We start from the raw sequence: 20,462 nt of genomic DNA on the forward strand, positions 1-20,462 counted from the left end.
TTGACTATAGTTATCTGTCCTGTGATTCAGCGGTGTTTACCAGCTCGACACATTCATACACACAACACTCATTTTGGCCCAAATACATTCATACACGCAAATGAGCTGTCAAATATCCACTGGACATCAATTTGTTTACTCTAGGAAACCTTTACACCAGTATTCTTACCAATCTGGTCTTGTGAGTAAAATGCACTGTCGACGGATCTAGTAGTAGATTAGAATAGGAAGGAAAATTCAATAATGCGTTTTTATGCTAAAGGACCACAGACTCAGAAGGAGTTTTAAAAGTTTATCTGAATTAATAATTTTGTGAGTCGAGTCAAATACACATGAATAGACCAGAAATCTCCATCAGGAAAATAGTACAGGTTATTCATAATCAGTTTGCATTAATACGTTCTGGCAATGACAGCACCTGAGGAGAGAAAGGACAGAGAACAAGTACGGAGCATTTACCCTACAGATATATTTACCTAGAATGGTGTGAGGACCCCAACATCAGAGAGTCAAGGATTCAGGACAGGGAAAAGTGACCACTTCTAGTGCAACGCCAGCGTTACGCCCCTCTCTGGTGCTACTCTCTCCTGCTCGGACGCATCCGGATCCTTCCCTAGATGTGCCTCCTCGGTTGTTCCGTGAACTTCCCTAGTGTAGGATTCTTCAGTCAGATTGCAGCAAAATCGGGCAGCATCTCAGCATAGCATCAGCATCAAGTGTGTCTAACTAGCTATAACTTACCTCTGTTATACCAAATTCAAGTGTATGATCCACCCTCAAATGTTTCAATTCCATATTCGCCCGCAATTTGATTGGGGCAAGTAGTGGGGTGAGGACATCACACCATACCAAGTGCAATATTTTTCTTTAGGCTATTGTCTAATTCTCCTCCCAGTAATTTTAATACCCGCAAGCTTTATTCCCACAAGCATTTCATATGTTGGTCGGAAAATCTTTATACATTGTTGCCCATTCTTCCTCCAGTAGGGTCAGAAGTTTCGGTTCTCATGTCCTGGTCGACTTAGGGTTTGGCAGTCAGTCAATTTGCATCACTTGTTCCAGGGCAAGCAATAGTTTTGCGCACGTGTAGAAATCGCAAGGGAACAGACGCGGTCACTCTCCAAGGCCCAAATTCGAACTATTGATAAAGTCAGAAAATAACATGTTAGAATACAAAAATAAATGAATTCACTGTATACCATTTACTTCTACTCTAACCCCATTTACTTAATAAATCTTTCGCATTAATAGCTTAGTAGTACGTGCATAGGTTAGTTTCAGCTCGGCATGTGCATTAGTGTGTTATTGTAAAGCGGCCATATTAGAAGCTACTGCGCAGCTGCAAAGATTTCCCCCCAAGCTACAGAAAAACGTCACACCACGTGATGTGGTAGACGCATGCGCAGAAGAGTTCCCACGTTTTAGCGGCCATTTTTTAGGACACTCGGGTTACTTATTAAGACGGCACATAGAAAAGCTGCCCCTAGATAGGATTATGGATTATGTAAAATGTGGCGCAATTTTTAGTACACACGGACATGTTGGTTACAGTATTGCATATTATTAGAGAGGATTGCATACAAGCAAGTTTCTTTAGATGTGAAATCTTGCTCCATCACCTGTGTATAGTTATTCATAAACAACTTTCCTGTTTTTCTGGTAAAGCTATAAGAGTGGACACTCAATTAGTTGTGATCCTTTATTTTGTTTTTTAGCTGTCAAAACAATGTTTGGGAAGTGTACATTTCTCTCAGTAAAACTGGATCTTAGACTGATGGAAATACTCTAGTGTTTATTAACGGTAATTAAAAAATTCTTGATTTGGTTAGGGTTACAACTAACTTTTCTGTTTCAGAAGATCTGGCCAACAGATCATTTTGTGACTCCATTCTGAAACAAAACATATTCTGGATCACAGTTTGAAATTTTACCTTGGATATCAAATGTTCTAATATGCCAAACAAGCTGAAATTCAGGTGCTAATTGTCAACCCACACTACTTTGTAGAGCTAGCACAGTTGTTATTGGCAAGTACAGCCAGTTACTGAATAGAACTATCTTTTTAAAATGTTGCACCGTCCAAGACTCGAGACACTCTAGTAAATCCCATAATGATTCTAGGTATTGGACAGCAAAATATTTCAACTGTGCTGGCTTTGGTTGTGTTTAGTGTTTGTTTTATAACTATTTCCTGGTTCAACAAGGAATGACTGTGAGGATGGTGACCGGTGTGTGATTTTTATATTGTCCTTGTATCTGGAGCTACTCTAACAGTTTAATCTTTAGAACACATTTGTGGTTTTCTGCTATTAGTTACAGTTTGTTCATTCCATTTATGGTTAACAAATCCTATTTGTTGCTCATTTTATTTCCACTAAGATTTGAAAACCAATGCTGATACTTAGATTTGGGTGTGATGAGGCACCTTCTTGGACAGTCAAGATTTAATAGGGATGACACACTAGTTATTATCTTGTAGACCTGATTCTGTCACATTAGCTTGTGTATAGAGTACTTTGATAATGCTGAATCTGTTGTCTTTTTTTCCCCAGGCGTTCAATTTAACAGAACAGAGATATGTTGCTGTGAAAATTCATCAGTTGAACAAAAACTGTCGGGATGAAAAGAAAGAAAATTATCACAAGTAAGAAATCTAGAGCTCAATACATTACTGTCTTGATAGGAAGGTTGTATTGTAGGTTTGAACATACACCACAGGGTATTATTTTTTGGCTGTTTGTACAGTTTAGAAAGTGTTACTGTTTGTGATACTGACCTATGTACTGAATTAGGTTATTGTTTTTTAGGCATGCCTGTCGAGAATACCGAATTCACAAAGAGCTAGACCATCCTCGGATAGTTAAGCTTTATGACTACTTCTCACTCGACACAGACTCGTAAGTGAATAACAACTTTTTCCCTTCGCTGCGTGAAGTGTGAGTTGAACCAAAGTGTCTTTATAGCTATGGAGAGTGGGTTTATTGAGAGTTCAGTCACAGCTCATATGACTTAACCAAGCAACACAACCCACAGAGGGAAAGTAGTTTCTGTAGGTTACTCTTGGTAGCCTTACCGATAAGGCATAGGCAGCTTTAGGAAGAATGGAAAAGATGCCCAAAAAAGGCATGGAGTAAAAAAAAAAAATATATATATACATTCACGTGATCAAGGCTTGTAAGTCGAAACGCGTTGTGAATAAACACCCGTTTCTCCGCTATCTGTGTCGTTCTACTTGGTTCCTGAGAGCGCACGATATCTGACATTTGGAAAATTTAATTTCCGGCGTGCTCCGCCGGCGTGTGCGCCAGCTCCCTAGGGTCCCAGCAATCAGCAGGAGCGCTGTCTTTGGAGTTTTATATATATATATATATATATATATATATATATATATATATATATAATCATACAAACATCGAAAGAGGACTCGGACCCAGCATTCTTCTTCCCTGATGTATTCTGGGATTCGAAGTCCGTTGAAGAAAAAGATTTTTCTTAGTTACGGCACAATTGCTGTCGTCTTTAAGTGCCCTGTCGATCATACCAGCCATACCACCTTTGTGCCGTGGAGTGGCTTCCTCTCCGAGGACCCCTCGCCTTGCCACAGGGACTCGCTGCACTCGGCGCGGGAGCAGGTCAAATGGCCTTAGCTTCCACAGGCATGATTCCTGTCAACGAAAGTCGGTGCGGTGCCCTGATTCCCTAATGGCGGTGCAATTGCCAATTAAATTCCAGCTCCAATGTCCACCTTGGCAATGTATGCACTCTTGCAGACGGGTGCGGTTAGTATGGAGGTGGGTCCACACAAATATCAAAGCTCCGGTTCCCAAAAGAAACACACCGCACTCACGGGGCCCAAGTTAAAGATGCTTTATTCACAAGGACGCGTTTCGATGTTTGTATGCCATATCCAATGGGACTCGCCTGTTAAAAACCATCATGATAGGTTGTGCCGCTTTTCAAACACAAGCAGATTAAGGCAGAACGCCGAAACGCGTCCTTGTGAATAAAGCAACTTCAACTTGGGCCCCGTGAGTGCGGTGTGTTTCTTTTGGGAACCGGAGCTTTGATATTTGCGTGGACCCACCTCCATACTAACCGCACCCGACTGCAAGAGTGCATACATTGCCGAGGTGGACATTGGAGCTGGAAAAAATATATATATATATGTTCGAGGCATATGAGCTGCAGATTACACACTTTTGCATAGATCGCCATCTGGTGTTGGGCCCGGATGTTTGCAGTTTGTTTTTCCTCTTGGATAGTCTTTGGAAGTCACGAGGTCGGCGACTCCTCCTTTGGATCGTATTGCGCATGGGCTTCGGCTCCATCCTCAGATTGTTTTTTCCGCCATCGGGCTCGGATGTGATCTTCGCGCTCCGGTTCCGAACAGCTTCCAGTTCGACAATCGACGCGCAATCCTCACCCCAATCGCTGTATTGTTTCAATCACGATCTCTTCAATCAACGCGCCTTCTCATCGACACAAACCTTCGGTTCCAGTCGTCGACGGCGGCCTTCGGGCCTACCCAGGCTCCGGTCCCGGCTCATGGAAAGAACTCCATTTAAAAAGTGCCCTCAATGTGGGTCCAAATTTCCCCACACCGATCTGCATGAGGTATGCAACCTTTGCCTCTCTCCGGAACACGAGGCTCAAGACTGTCCGGCCTGTAAGTCTTTCCGATCCAAAAAGACTATTCGGGACCGAAGAGCCAGAAGGAACATGGCTCACTCCTCGACGTCCATTCCAGTCGACCTCTTCGGAGACGACATCGACGATCCGGAACATCATCGTACCGAAGAGGACCTCGTCAGCGCTTCCGAGGCCGACGAGTCAGATGTGGAGGACATCATCCCGGCGCAGAGGGTCGTGAGTACCAATCTACCCCCTCCCACACCTGCGCCGACACCCAAAAAGGCTTTGGTCACGCCTTCGCCTCCGGGTCTAGGCAAGACCAGAGACACTGCTTCACACACCCCACCTTCGGGCCCGGTGAAGAAGCCAAGTAAGCCTTCCTGCGGCTCGGGCTCGAGCCAGCCTGCCAGCGGTGCAGAGAAACACACTTCGGCACCGAAAAAGAAGAAGGCCTCCACCTCGACACCGAGCTCCGCACCGAAACCCTCGGGGTCGAAACCCAGCCCTTCGGCACCGACGCCATCTTCGGTGCCGACCAAACCACACAAGGCCACCGGCACCGACACTTCCAAGCCGAAGCACATCTCGGCGCCGACCAAGAGACCGGAGGGTCCCAAGCCGGGTTCTAAACATCAAACCGGCACGGAAAAACCTAAAAAATCATCGGCCGCGACGCCTTCGGCGCCGACAGACCAAATTAACTCACCAGAGTTATTTACACCGGATCCCTTGCAAAAAACTCTTACCAAGGATCCAAAAACTGGACATTTGACGCTCTCTACTAACAAGAGACATTTGGAGAAGCCTCCTCCACCTCCAAAGAGGAATGACTCTGCTACCTCTCCATTCAGAATACCTTCCCCTCCAACTCCACCTCCTCCTCCCTCCCCACCTCCACCCCCTCCACCCCCACCTCATCGTTCTCCTACTCCGTCTCCAGACGATGATGATCATGGGGACCCATATTATGCCACAAGACCCCTCCCCTACAGGATCTCCAGATCCATGGGACGATTATCATATACCAGATATCCCCAACGTCCCACAAGGCGATATTTACCCTTCTAGACCATCTCCACCTGAAGTTTCACTAGGGTTTAACCATCTTCTGCAAAGAGCTGCACATTATCATGGGGTGGACATGCATAATGATCCTGTGGAGGAAGATTTCCTCCTAGACACATTCAATACTACACAGAGGTCCACCTCCATACTGCCCATGCTCAAAGGGGTGGTAAAGCATGCGGCAGAAGTTTTTATAGACCCAGTTAGAGCCAGGGTCCTTAACCCACGTATCAAAAAGAAGTACAAATCTGCTCCCTCAGATCCCTCTTACATTAGAGGACCAGCGCCACTAGATTCCTTAGTGGTCTCTACGGCACGTAAAAGGGCAAACTCACAAGCGTCAGGCGATGCACCACCACCTGACAAGGAATCAAAACTGCTAGATGCTTCAGGAAAACGCACAGCATCCCAGGCCGCCAACATATGGTGTATAGCAAACACTCAGGCACTGCTGGCCAGATATGACAGGGTTCATTATGACGAATTAGAGAGCATAATGCAACATCTCCCTGAAAAATATAAAAGTAAAGCCAACGAGTTGATTCAAGAGGGTAAAACAATCACAAACACCTCTATACGTTGTGCCCTAGACGCAGCAGACACAGCCTCCAGGGCCATTAACACCAGCGTCCTTCGTCGTCATGCTTGGTTAAGGGTATCTGGGTTTAAACCAGAAGTACAATGTGATGTGAAAAGCATTTGTAAAGCGCGACATACACTATACAGTTTCTTGGCGCTGAGGAAGGGGGCGGAAAGCAACTACCGGAGGAGTAAGAGGGAGGCAAAGGTAAGAGCAGAAGTAAGGGAGAAGAGGGAGGGGGAAAACTGGGAAGAAAGGAAATTTAGTTTAGTTGTACGCCGAGCGGAAAAGGTGAGTCTTGAGGAGGGATCTGAAGTGGGTGTAGGGAGAAGCCAATCTTATGTCCAGGGGGAGGGAGTTCCAGAGAGAGGGAGCTAGGAACGAGAATCTTAGACCGCCCCATTTCTTACGCTTGACTTTGGGGACTTTGAGAAGAGCCAAATGAGCCGAGCGCAAATTGCGGGAGGGGACATATGGGTGAATGAGAGAGGAAATGAACGAGGGGCCAAGGCCAGCAAGAGATTTAAAGATGAGGCATCCTAACTTGAATATGCAGCGTTCAGAGACGGGGAGCCAGTGCAAGGATTTTAGCAGGGGGCGGGTGTGGTGGTGCCTCGGTTGATGGAAAATGAGGCGGGCCGCCTGGTTCTGAACAAACTGCAAGCTTTTGAGCTGGTAGTCAGGGATGCCAACATACAAAGAATTGGCGTAGTCAATTCTGAAGATGACTAACGCCAGAAGGGCCAAGGTAAGAGCTTCGGTGGTGAGAAAACGCGCAATTTTCCGAATTTTACGGAGTTGAAAAAAGCAAGAAGAAACAGTGGCGTTTATCTGGGGCTTCATCGAGAGATCTTTGGTGATGATAACCCCCAGACTTTTTGCCGAATCAGTAGGGCGGGGAGGACGGCCCAGGCTGGAGGGCCAGAAATTAGAGTTCCAGGGGTTGGAAGGGCCTCCTACAAGAACCAGTTCGGTCTTGTCAGGGTTGAGTTTCAGGTGGTTTGCCCCCATCCAATTACTGATATGGCCAAGAATGGCTTGAAAGTTGGAGACTGACTGGTCCGAGGAGTCGATGCTAAAGACTAATTGGATGTCGTCCGCATAATTAAATGCGGAGACATTTTTATCTCGGAGAGAACTGATCAGAGGGGTGAGATAAAGGTTAAAAAGGAGTGGGGACAGAGAGGATCCCTGAGGCACGCCGCAGGTCAGCCCAACCCTGTCTGCAGAGAACTGGGATAGCCTGACCGCTTGGTGGTGGTTGGTAAGAAACGAGCGGATCCAGTCAAGGGCGTTACCTCCTATCCCAGCCTGCCTGGCACGGTCGACCAAGATGGTGTGGTCGACCGTGTCAAAGGCGGCCGACAGATCCAGAAGCAGCAGGGCTTGGCTAGTGTTAGAGTCCGCTCCCCTGCGCAGTTCTTCCATGACAGAAAGTATGACCATCTCAGTAGAGTGGGCGGGCCTGAAGCCGGCCTGTTGGGAGTCGAGGAAGTGGGACTGCTCAACAAACGAGCTCAGGATATTGGTAACATGGGTCTCGAGCACCTTTCCAATGTAAGGGAGAAGGGAGATGGGACGGAAGTTGCTCATGATCGTAGGATCAGCTGTCGTTTTTTTTAGGATAGGTACTACCTCAGCTATCTTAAAGATACTAGGGACTAGGCCAGAGGTAAGGGAGTTGTTCAGCAGTGCCAAGGGGGGAGTGGGACAAGCAGTGAAGACTTTGCATAAGAGCTTGGGGGGACAACAATCAGTGGGAGATCCTGAAGTGACTTTGCTGAGGAGGGCGGGGAAATCCGCCTCTGTAATGAGGGGAATCTGAGTGAGAGACTGAGGGTAAAGGATGTCAGCGTGGGGGTTGTCTGGGGACACAAAGGAGTCCGATAGGGGCGACACCGAAATGCTGTTTTTGATTTTTGCGATCTTCTCGATAAAAAAGTGATTGAGGGAGTTGCAGAGCTTCTGGGAAGGGAGAGGTTTGATGGAAACTCTGTCTGGGTGGGATAACTCCTCCACAATCGAAGATGCTTTTAGATTTGTTAGCTGACTCCACGATTTTGTTAGAGAAGTGCATGGTTTTGGCTGATACAATAGAGGATTTGTACCCTTTGAGTAGGGATACAAACTCTACCCTAGCTTCGGGGGCGTAGTTTTTACGCCACCGGCGCTCGGCTTGTCTGAGACCAAGCTTTAAAACTTTGAGGTCCTCAGAGAACCATTTCTGAGCATCATGAAGACGTCTAGTTTTAATTCGTTTGTAGGGGGCGACCGCATCACTGGCGGACTCAAGCCAATGGCTTAGGTTAGCGGCGTGTGTGTCTAATGAATGGGATTCCAGGGGAATGGAAGTACTGAGTAGATTGATGAATTGGCTAATGTCGGCCTTATTCCAGTTTCGGGCGAAGAGATTAGTTTCGAGGGGCCTGCTGGAACAGGTGGAAGTTTTAAGGGAGAAGGAAATGAGAAAGTGATCGGACCAAGCACACGGCAGTATAAGGGGGGCCAAGATCACTAAATTAGAGGTCCAGACCTGATCCAGTGAATGGCCTTTGGTATGCGTGGCGGTGTTTATGTGTTGGCAGCAGTTCAAGCTGCGCAGCAAGTCGGAGAAAGCCAACGAACAGGCACTTTCCTTCTCATCCTGGGGCCAGTAGTTAAAGTCTCCGAGGACTAAGATTTTAGAGTTATTGATGACTACCTGGGATAAAAGATCTCCGAACATAGATGGAAAGTCAGGCATGGACTGAGGGGGGTGGTAGACTAAGACACAAGTAAAGGGTGATGCTGGGGAATCCAGTCTGAGTGCAAGGCAGTCAACCTGAGGGATACATGATACGGTAAGGGTGGAGAATCTGATGGAGAGCTTGATAATGGCTGCCACACCCCTTCCGGGTTTACCGGAAGTCCTATTGGTTTGAAGAATGTAGTAACCAGGTGGAATGGCAGCCAAGATGTCGGGGGAAGATCCGTCGTGCAGCCAGGTTTCAGTTAGAAACAGTATGTCGGGGTTATCGGTGTCTAGGAAATGAAAGATTTCCGTCTGATGTTTTACAAGTGAGCGGGTGTTAAGATAACACACTTTAAGCTCAAGGCTGGAGGGTGAGAACCAGGGGTGAGGGGGTGAGAGATGAATTGAGGAGGGGTAGGGTCTGTGCAAACATCAAGCTCTGGAAAAGTGTTTCGGGTGTGACCCAGACCCAGGCGGTTAAGCTGCATGCGTGCAGATGGGGCTAAAGGCCAGGGAGCGTGCAGGTCGAGTAGGTCAACAGGGGAGTATTGAGTGATCCGGGCAGAGTGGCGTGCCCCGTTCGGACGCGGACGGGCGCAGACGGGCTTGCCTTAGGCGCGCAGACGGTGCGCCCGCTGTGCTCGTCCGCTGCGCGTCCGATGGGTGCACATGTTTTATAGGCAGGGCGGGGCGGGTGGAGGTGTTGGGAGGGGGCGCGGCCAGCGATAGTGGGCGTGTCCTGGGGAGTTCCAGGAAATGGCGGCCAGGCGAAGTTACTGACGCCACGGCAGCGATAATTCCGCTGTGCGGGGGATGCCAGGTGAGAAAACAGAAATAAGTGCCCAGGGAGGGAATCACAAAGATTAAAAGACACAAATTTCTGCAAGTATTTTTTTTAAAGTAACAGGCTGTCAAAACTCCCGACTTCCGCCTCAGGAGGTTACTAACAATGCCGGGCGCTTGTAGTCAGCGCGTGATTAAGTAGCCTGGTGGAGGGGGCGCGACCAGCGATGGTGGGCGTGTCCTGGGGAGTTCCAGGAAATGGCGACCAGGCGAAGTTACTGACGCCGCGGCAGCGATAATTCCGCTGTGCGGGTGATGCCAGGTGAGAAAACAGAAATAATAAGTGCCCAGGGAGGAAATCACAAAGATTAAAAGACACAAATTTCTGCAAGTATTTTTTTAAAAGTAACAGGCTGTCAAAACTCCCGGCTTCCACCTCAGGAGGTTACTAACAATGCCGGGCGCTTGTAGTCAGCGCGTGATTAAGTAGCCTGGTGGAGGGGGCGCGGCCAGCGATAGTGGGCGTGTCCTGGGGAGTTCCAGGAAATGGCGGTCAGGCGAAGTTACTGACGCCGCGGCAGCGATAATTCCGCTGTGCGGGGGATGCCAGGTGAGAAAACAGAAATAATAAGTGCCCAGGGAGGGAATCACAAAGATTAAAAGACACAAATTTCTGCAAGTATTTTTTAAAAAGTAACAGGCTGTCAAAACTCCCGGCTTCCGCCTCAGGAGGTTACTAACGATGCCTCTATCCTTAACCATCCCTTTGACCAGGAACATCTATTCGGGCCAAAGGTGGATGAGGCCTTCGAAAAGATGAAAAAGGACACGGATACAGCAAAATCCATGGGGGCCTTATAGTCTCACCCACCCAGACTCTCCTTTCGCCGCTCATCCTTTCGGAGTGCATCCAGAGGCTACTCCTCAGACACAGCGTCCACATCGTACAAGTCCCCTACTCAGACCACCTTTACAAAAGGTTACCAAAGAGGTGGCTACAGGGGTAACAACAACAAGGGCAGAGGCAAAACAAACAACGCCCGTTCTGCCACACCTACTACCCAATGACTTCCCCCCGCTCCCCCCAGCCCATTCCACTCCAGTCGGGGGCAGACTCACAAATTTCCTTCATGTCTGGGAGACCATCACCTCAGACAAATGGGTGACCCAAATATTTCGGTCAGGATACTGCCTGGAATTAACATCTACCCCCCCAAACATTCCACCCAGGCAACGCCCAATGTCACAAGAACATTCCACATTGCTAAAGCAGGAGGTAATCTCCCTCCTACAAAAACAGGCAATAGAACACGTTCCTGTCAATCAACATCATTTGGGGGTTTACTCCCTATATTTTCTAATACCAAAAAGAGACGAGACTCTACGACCTATTCTAGATCTCCGGCCCCTAAACACATACATACACTCAGACCATTTTCACATGGTAACGCTTCAGCAGGTACTTCCGCTCCTCTCCCAGAACGACTTTCTCACCACACTGGACTTGGCAAAACGCATACTTCCACATTCCAGTACATCATGCTCACAGAAAGTACCTCAGATTTGTAGTGGACGGACAACACTACCAATTCAAAGTGCTCCCGTTCGGAGACACAACAGCACCACGGGTATTCACCAAGTGCCTAGCGGTGGTGGCTGTACACCTCAGAAGACAGCACATTCACGTCTTCCCATACTTGGACGATTGGCTGATAAAAGCCACTTCATACAACCAATGTGTACACCACACCGCCACCACAATCCAACTACTTCACCAACTAGGCTTCACGGTGAACCACCAAAAGTCCCAGCTAACACCATCCCACATAAAACAATACCTTGGTGCCACCATAGACACCTCAAAAGCAATAGCCTACCCCAATCCGGCCAGGATTGCAAGCATTCAGGCTTTGCGACAAAAATTCGTACTTCAACACTCCCTTCCAGCACGAGTGTTTATGCAACTGATAGGGATGATGGCCTCTTGCATTTTCATAGTGCCTCACGCAAGACTCCAGATGCATCCACTCCAAGAGTGCTTAGCGCGCCAATGGAACCAGGCCCAGGGGCAACTGACAGATCTGGTGTTGGTAGACGGTCCCACCCATCACTCTCTGCAGTGGTGGAACACCACAAACCTTTCCAAAGGTCGACCGTTCCTGGACCCGGTTCCCCAAATAATACTAACAACGGACGCATCGCTCTCCGGCTGGAGAGCTCATCTATTACACCTCCCAGTTCAGGGCACATGGACGCCGCAACAAAAGTTACTCCATATCAACCATCTGGAGTTACTAGCAATCTTTCTAGCCCTGAAATCCTTTCAACCTCGGATTTCAGGCAAGGCAGTCCTTAGCCGCACAGACAACATGATGGCCATGTATTATATTCAAAAACAAGGCGGCACACACTCTCGACAGCTCTCTCAATTAGCACAGAGCATATGGAGATGGGCAAATCCCCACAAAATCTTTCTCTTAGCTCAACATGTCCCAGGAGTCCAAAACACCGTGGCAGATCTGCTCAGCAGACAGACACAACAGATCCACGAGTGGGAACTTCACCCACAGGTTCTTCATCCGTTCTTTCAAATGTGGGGGCATCCACAGATAGACCTCTTCGCCACCCACGAAAACACAAAATGCCCAAGCTTCGCCGCCAGATACCCACACCCATTGTCCAAAGGAAATGCGATATGGATGAACTGGTCAGGCAAATTTGCGTACGCTTTTCCGCCTCTCCCACTCATTCCATTAGTGGTGCGAAAGCTACAACAGCACTCCCTCACACTGATCCTAGTAGCTCCAACGTGGGCCAGACAACCGTGGTACACCAGGCTGCTGGAACTCTCGGTAGTACCACACCAAAAGCTACACCTCTCACCATGCCTGCTAACCCAGAACCATGGAGAGATCAGGCACCCGGACCCAGCTCAGCTCAACCTTGTGATCTGGCTCCTGAAATCCTAGAATTCGGGTACCTAAACCTTCCCCCTGACTGTATGAACGTCATCAAAGAAGCTAGACGCCCTACCACTAGAGCCTGCTTCGCTGCCAAGTGGAAAAGATTTGTTGTTTATTGCCATAACAACACAATCAATCCTCTAGACGTGTCTATACAACACATCATATGCTACTTACTCCACCTACAAAGGTGTAATCTAGCCTATACCTCCATTCGGCTACACCTCGCAGCAATTGCAGCTTACTTAGCTCACAAGGCTAAGGCCTCCCTTCGAACCTTTGCATAAATGTGAACTGCAATGCCTCACATGGAAAACAGCTTTCCTTGTAGCCATCACTTCCCTTAGAAGGGTCAGTGAGATACAAGCACTTACCATACAAGAACCTTTTCTTCAAATGCACCAAAACAAGGTTGTTCTCCGTACCAACCCAAAATTCCTACCTAAAGTCATTTCCCCTTTTCACCTAAACCAATCTGTTGAATTACCAGTATTTTTCTCGCAACCTCAGACCGTTGCAGAAAGGGCTCTACACACGCTAGATGTCAAACGAGCCTTACTTTACTATATCCAAAGAACACAACCTTTCAGAAAGACCAAACAACTGTTTGTCTCTTTCTCTCCACCACACAAGGGCAAACCCATCTAAAAATCAGGGATAGCTAGGTGGATTGTAAAATGCATCCAGATTTGCTACCACAAAGCAAAACAAACGCTTTCCGTTCCCCCTAAAGCCCATTCTACACGGAAGATAGGGGCTTCCATGGCTTTTCTAGGGAACATCCCACTAGATGATATCTGCAAAGCAGCTACATGGTCAACACCGCACACTTTCACTAAACACTATTGTGTAGATGTGCAAACCAAGCAACAAGCTAGTGTGTGCCAGGCTGTACTAAAAACACTATTTCAAACTACTGCAACAGATACCGGTTGTCGCCGCTAAGGTTGGAAACTGCTATATAGTCTATGCAAAAGTGTGTAATCTGCAGCTCATATGCCTCGAACGGAATATGCTACTTACCAGTATGCATCTGTTCTTGGCATGTAGAGCTGCAGATCTACACACGCCCACCCGCCTCCCCGGCTACCTGTAGCTGTTCCAGTCTATCTTATTTAGATACAACACACATGGGTTTCTTCACTGTTATTACTACGCTCCATCTTTCCCTGCTGGCGAAAAACAATCTGAGGATGGAGCCGAAGCCCATGCGCAATACGATCCAAAGGAGGAGTCACCGACCTCGTGACTTCCAAAGACTTTCCAAGAGGAAAAACAAACTGCAAACATCCGGGCCCAACACCAGATGGCGATCTATGCAAAAGTGTGTAGATCTGCAGCTCTACATGCCAAGAACAGATGCATACTGGTAATTAGCATATTCCATATATATATATATCTTTCACTTACCCAAAGAGCTAAACTGGTTTTACCTGAGAACCATATCTTATCCTTGTTAGCTTTGCCTATGAAGCAACATCCTGTGCAAAGAAAATGTGTGTATGACTTGGGTAGAACACCAAAACAAATAATAATGTTAAGCTATAAAGAACTTTAAGCTAATGGGCATTTTATCGAAAATATTTTCTAAAAACATGAAAGTTGCACACTGAGGAATGAGTCAAACTATCTTTTAAGGAATTGAATAGAAATATTATGAAGTAATGACTAGAGAATTAAATTGGTGCAAAAGTAAGCCAGTCACTTGTTGTCATAGTTCTGTGCAAATTGTATCAGCAGGACAAACCAATTTGTCTCACTACTAGAAGTAGAGTGTGTAGAAAGCTGACTCTGTATATACTCTACCAAAATGAGGTATAGTGTGCACAGAGTCCAGTGGAACCCCAAAGGTAGGCAGAGGTAAAAGTAGATAGCACCTTAATCTCTATTTGTGGTAGTATGGGAGAGCAGTAAGGCTTTATCAGAGGGTAGTGTTAAGGATTTGTTGTACACACTCAGGAAGGAAATGATGTCACACACTCAAAGATTGAACTCAGACCAATTTTGTTTGTATAAAATATTAGTTATATTTATTTTCTAGAACCATGCAAGCCTGGCACTGGTAAGTGTAAACAATACAAGCAAGCTGAATGAAAATGACTTTGTTACAGGTAGGTAAATACTTTGAATACAGTGGAAATTATTGTTTGATTACTTTTGATAACTTTTCAGATTACTTATTTTTTCTACTCAGTGTGATATACCTAGAAATCACACTGGTACATTTCCTTGAGAAAAGGTAAGTAAAGCAGTCTTTAGATGTTTGCAGTTTTTCAAGTTCTCATACAAAACCAACTCCACACTTAAAACAATTTTCACAAGAAAGCAGTCAATGAAGTCCTATGGTAGGAGATGAGGTTATCGATTTCAAGGTAAGTACTTGAGTTTGGGAGTTGGTGTTCTGGGGATAGAACCAGGGTTCCCCCAGAGTCAAGGATGCACTCTCAAAGCACCCTCAGCGGCACTAGGGTGGCCGGGTACATATTGCTGAGGCCCGATGTTATCCAATGGGGGGTAGGGGTCCTCCGGTTGGTGGCTGCCCACGAGCAGGCCACAAGCTTGTGGGAGCAAAGCTCCTCGTGTTAGGTTCAGGGCAAAGGGGGATCCAAGATAGCACCCAAAGTACACCTGCAGGGGCGGCTGGGTGCAGGGGTCCAGAAACGTGTCTGGTGGTGGCAGCAGCCAGGACACTAGTGTTAGATCGTTTTTCAGGGGCCATCTCTAAGATGCCCTCTGAGTGCATTTTTCGTTACATCCCACACTGGCAACAGTGTGGGTTTAATGTGCTGAAAAGTTTGATACCAAACTTCCCAGTTTTCAGTAAAGGCATCATGGTGCTGTGGAGTTCGTAATAACAAACTCCCAGACCATATACTCTTTATGGCAGTACTGCACTTAAAATGTCTAAGAATTGGCTTAGACACTGTAGGGGTGCAGGTCTCATGCACCTCTACCTTCACCACTGGTATAGTGCACCCAGCTAGAGGGGCGGCTGACCTAGGTGAGGGCAGTGGGTTGTAGGCATGGCACACAGGTGCCATGTCGACTCTTCACTTTGTTCTGCTCCAAACATGGATTGCTGGTATCTTGAAGATCCTAAGGCTCCAGTTAATTCTTTGCAAAATTTTCCAACCAGTACAAGTACCTCTTGGGGCGTTGGCTCAGTGCAGGGTCAAAGAGACACAGCTTAAATCATTTGCAGGCCTGATGCAGAAGGTCTTTGTGACGTGGGAGTTCAACTTGAGAATAGGAGGTGTAATGCAAGTTGTAGGTGCTTTGGTGCTAGTTTCTTCAACTCTGACACCCTTTGTGCAGAAACTCCATCTTGTATCATACTCTTCTGAAGTCCACCAGACGTAGGCCATCCAGGTCAATTTTCTCCAGCAGGCAATGTCCTTTCTGCACTGGCTCTGTTGGACCATGTTGCCCCTTACATGCAGTGACTGTACTTGGAAAAGGTGATCTTAAGGTCCATATGAATCTCACAGGTCACTGGTTTACCTAGTTCTGGCGATGTGTACTAGAGGCAGACGTTTACGTCAGTAATGGGACCGCTTTCTCAAAGGGTGTCAAGTTGGCAGATACAAACTCTTCTTCTTTAAAGCTGGTGCAAGAGGTCATCTGTATGCCTTGTTTAAGCTGTGTCCTCCAGTTTCTTTCTAGTCCTCTTGTTCCTCCAGTGCACTGTACAATTATGGAAGTCATCTGGAGTTAGTGAACATTTTTCTTTACTTATTGTCATTAAAGCTTGTAGAAAGCTGGCTCTGTATATACTGTACCGAAGTAAGATATAGTGTGCACAGAGTCCAGTGGAACCCCAAAGGTAGGCAGAGGTAGAAGTAGATAGCACCTTACTCTCTTATTGTGGTGATGTGAGTAACTAGTAAGGCTTCATCAGAGGGAAGTGTTAAGCATTTATTGTACACACTCAGACAAGAAATGATGTCACACACTCAAAGACTGAACTCAGACCAATTTGTTTGTATACAAATATTATTTAGTTGTATTTTATTTCTAGAACCAAGCCAGGCCTGGTGCAGGTAAGTGAAATAATACTTTGCAAAAACAATACTGTGGAATGCAGCTGTATGTACTTATTTTGTATACAGGTAGGTAAATTATTTAGAAACAGTTGAGATTACTTTTCAGCTACTTTGCAGGTACTGTATGATTACTTTTTCAGATTACTTTTCTTACTCTGTGTGATATCCCTAGATATCACCCTGGGACATTTTCTATATAAAAGGTAAGTTAAACAGTTTTTCTCAAAACACAGTTTCTTAGATTCCCATACAAAACACCCTCCATAGGTAGAAGATTTTCAGAGGAAAACAGTCATTGCAATCCTATGGAGGAAAATAGGGTTATCGTTTTGCAGGTAAGTAAACGCTCTTGAGCAGTAAGTTTCTGGGGTTAGAAAAAGGGTTCCCCCAGGATCAAGGATGCACTCTCAAAGCCCCTTCAGCGGCACTAGGGCAGTCAGGTGCAGAGTGGTGAGGCCCAATGTTATCCAAGGGGGGATAGGGGGGCTCCGGTTGGTGGCTGCTCACGAGCAGTCCACAAGGTTGGGTGATCAAAGCTTCTGGACTTAAGCTCAGGGCAAAGGGCGGGGGTTCAAGTTAGCACCCAAGGTACACCCAAAGCTGCACTAGTGCGCCTGGGTGCAGTGTGCTGTTTTGACGTCGGGTGCCCAGTTACTTTCAATGGGGATTCTATAGATTGAAAAAACACTGCAGGCTCGGGCCCGAAGATCTTCTGGAGGCGACTAGCGGTTGGAGAGGTAAGTTGGGATGTCTTGGGATGCCAGGACACTGTCGGTTGGGCCAACCAAGGCCGTGGGGTGTCGGGTGCAGTAATGTCTTTTGGCTTCGGATTCTTCTTACCGGGTCTGGTCGGGAGGGGGTGTCCTCCAGAAATGGCCTGAAGGCGTCGTCGGGAGACTGGAGGCAGATCAGGAATCACCAGATCCCAGTTCAGGGTTACCGGGGCGACCTCTGCGTGATATTGGGTCACCCGGGCCGTGGGGGTCAGGTGAGGAGTGGTGCAGACTCGCGGATTTGGCCGGGCCAGAGTTTGGTGATGAGAAAATCTGGTGCTCACGGGTGAAAAAGTCTGGTTGGGGAAAGCAGGTCAGGTCCTACGGGTTCTAGGGGGCTGCTGGCTGCTGGACACAGCGGGATTTAGCTGAAGCAGGTCGATGTCGGGACAGGCCGGTAGGACTTCGGCCAAGTCATTTCGTGTCCTCCTCCTCTTTCAGCACAGCTCTTCGGTCCTCCTTCTTGCATCTTCTCGTTTGAGGAGGCAAGGTTCAGGGTTGCACCTAATCCTAAATTTAGGTGTGTTTCAGGTAGGTGAAGGTTGGGACCAATGGGGTCCCTTCCTTTGGGTGGGTACACCCCCTGTTATGCCACCCTCCAGTATATGAAAGAAACAGTTAGTTATAGATTTCTTACCTTAGAATTACCCCCAGGCATCAGACTGGATCCGGAAAGTTTTTAGTCAGCAGTATTCCTGCGTGTCGGAAGGTGTGCCCCTCCTGCGGCTCCATGTGAGGAGCCTTCAGGGTCCACTCCGGCCTTCCCGGGAGCAACCCCTGCCCAGCTTTATCATTTTTACGAAGCGATGCATCCCATCTTTGGGCAGCCCAACTCCGCCGGCGCGCCTTTGGCCCCGCGGATTCGGATAGGGGCCCTAGGCCTTCGACGCCAGCAACTTGGGCACCGCAGGGCCCCCTTGGATCCAGGCCTGGATCAGGATCGGTTCCGGTCGACCTTGTTACACCTCAGCCGGCGCCGACTCCATCGGCACCACATCAGCAGCCAACACCGGCTGGACCCCAGCTGGCGTCAACCCCAGCTTCCGCCCCAATGTGGACATGGAGCCGGACCGGCTTCGACCGACGCCGGATCCGGCACCGATGGGTGCTTTTGTCCCTGTGTTAACACCCTGGCCATTTTCAGCCATATTGGCTTCCAGAGGAGGGTGAGGAAGACTGGGAGGGGTCTGGTGACCCTTTGACAGACCAGTTGGATTATGATCCGGACTGGAGAGAGGAACTGGGGGATGCCAGTGGTCTGGATACCTCCTCAGACCTAGGGATGTTGTCGTTTCGTTTCGTTTATTAGTCTTTATTATCGATCATAATTATCATAAAAAGACATTTACAAAATAAGCGTTTTGTACAGTATGAAGGATAAAAATACATACAGAACACAGAGGAAATAAAAAACATAAATAAGCACGGGTCAGCTGGCTATTGCCTCCTGTTTCTAATAAACCAAACCCACCCCAGGAATTTAGCAACTGCTACTACAATACATTCTCTCGTGTTGAATCTTAGGATGTTAAGGGCCTCAAGCCCCTGTCTGGTACCCAGGGTTTGACAAATGGGTTTGAGCCATTTGGCCCGGGGTGCGGCGTATGCTGGACAAACAAAAAATATATGGCCCACAGTTTCAGCACAATCTAAGCACCAGCAGCAGGAATCGCCAGTCGCACCCTTCCAATTTTTAGTAAAAGAATTGGTGGGTAGGGTACCAACCCTCAATTGGTGGTAAAGCTTCCTGTCGCTGGGCTTTGTAATGATATCCCAGTAAGCTTCTAGACATGGGGCGTTTTTCTGCGCAAGAAACCTGCCTGACAGAGACTCTGCTGGAACTCGGGTCTGATGTTTTTGGCAAACCATAGTCCAATAAAGACTTTTAAAGACTTTTTTGGGGGGGAAGTGTGAGAAGTTGGCCTGATATGTAGTGCTCACTATTCTAGTGATCACTGTGTATTATTTCAAACGACCCTTATTGATGATTGGTTGTAAGTCAACCTTGTAGACCAGCTATCCTAGTAGCGTGGACAAGAGCAGTCTTCAGGCTAAACTCTAGAGGGCGTGTTAAGCCAGCTGTTTACCATCACATATACCCCTTGAACACCAAGTGAAAGGACACCACACAAGTTGTTATGAAAATAAAGGATATTTATTTATAACAAGACTACCCTGGCTCTTTATGAGTCAGGGAGCTAAGCACACTACAAAACTCTTATGAAAATACTTCTGGTTGCACAATTTACACAAGTGCCCGAAGGGCACGAAACCATTTACACTGCAAGTGGAATGGGAAAGGTTGGATAGTTTAAAGTTACTGATTCCGGAGGAATCCGATCAGTGGGACTAAACGAAAAAGGAACTGGACACTTGTAGAGTGAACCTACGATGGAGCACCGAGATGCTCGAGTTACCTAGCCCCGAGGCTGTGGCTGCGTGGGGTTCAGCAAGATGTCTGGAGTCCTCGTTGTAGTCTCAGGAGCCTGAAAGAAGAAGTTGCTGGCAGGCGACCAGTGTCGATGTTCAGAGAGATCCAAGCCTGGATCGGTGATGAAGGAAACCTGAAAGCAGAGGGGACTCAGTTCTCAACCGCTAGCCAGCGATCGTGTGGGTACCAGGAAGGTCCGGCTGAAGTCACCTCGACCAGGTGAGTGGATGACGTCGGACTCGGCTGTTCCTTGGACCAGGAGGCGCGGCGGCGACCCGGAGGGAGGGCGAGCTGTCCCACGAAGGTGTCTGCTGTCGATGATGCTGGGCCCAGGAATGGGGCAGCAGGTCTTGGCAGTGGCAAACCCACGCGGTGGAGTCAAGATGGCGTCGGGAGTGGACCAGGAGGGTCCGAGGTACTCCTCCGTGGAAGGGGAGCAAGAGCCAGTCTGGAGCAACCAG

At 47.6% G+C, this 20,462-nt stretch overlaps 1 protein-coding gene across 1 annotated transcript in view; it reads left to right on the forward strand.

Moving 5' to 3' along the window:
• Positions 1–20,462, forward strand: part of LOC146870353 (serine/threonine-protein kinase tousled-like 2) — a 608,416-nt gene that overhangs the window by 300,805 nt on the left and 287,149 nt on the right. The window contains exons 6-7 of the mRNA XM_085642876.1: positions 2,553–2,644; positions 2,808–2,897. Of these exons, the coding sequence (XP_085499002.1) occupies positions 2,553–2,644; positions 2,808–2,897 (182 nt within the window). The remainder of the gene's footprint in view (positions 1–2,552; positions 2,645–2,807; positions 2,898–20,462) is intronic.

The sequence above is a fragment of the Triturus cristatus genome, chromosome 1_1, assembly GCF_964204655.1.
Source record: "Triturus cristatus chromosome 1_1, aTriCri1.1, whole genome shotgun sequence".
Taxonomy (NCBI): Eukaryota; Metazoa; Chordata; class Amphibia; order Caudata; family Salamandridae; genus Triturus; species Triturus cristatus.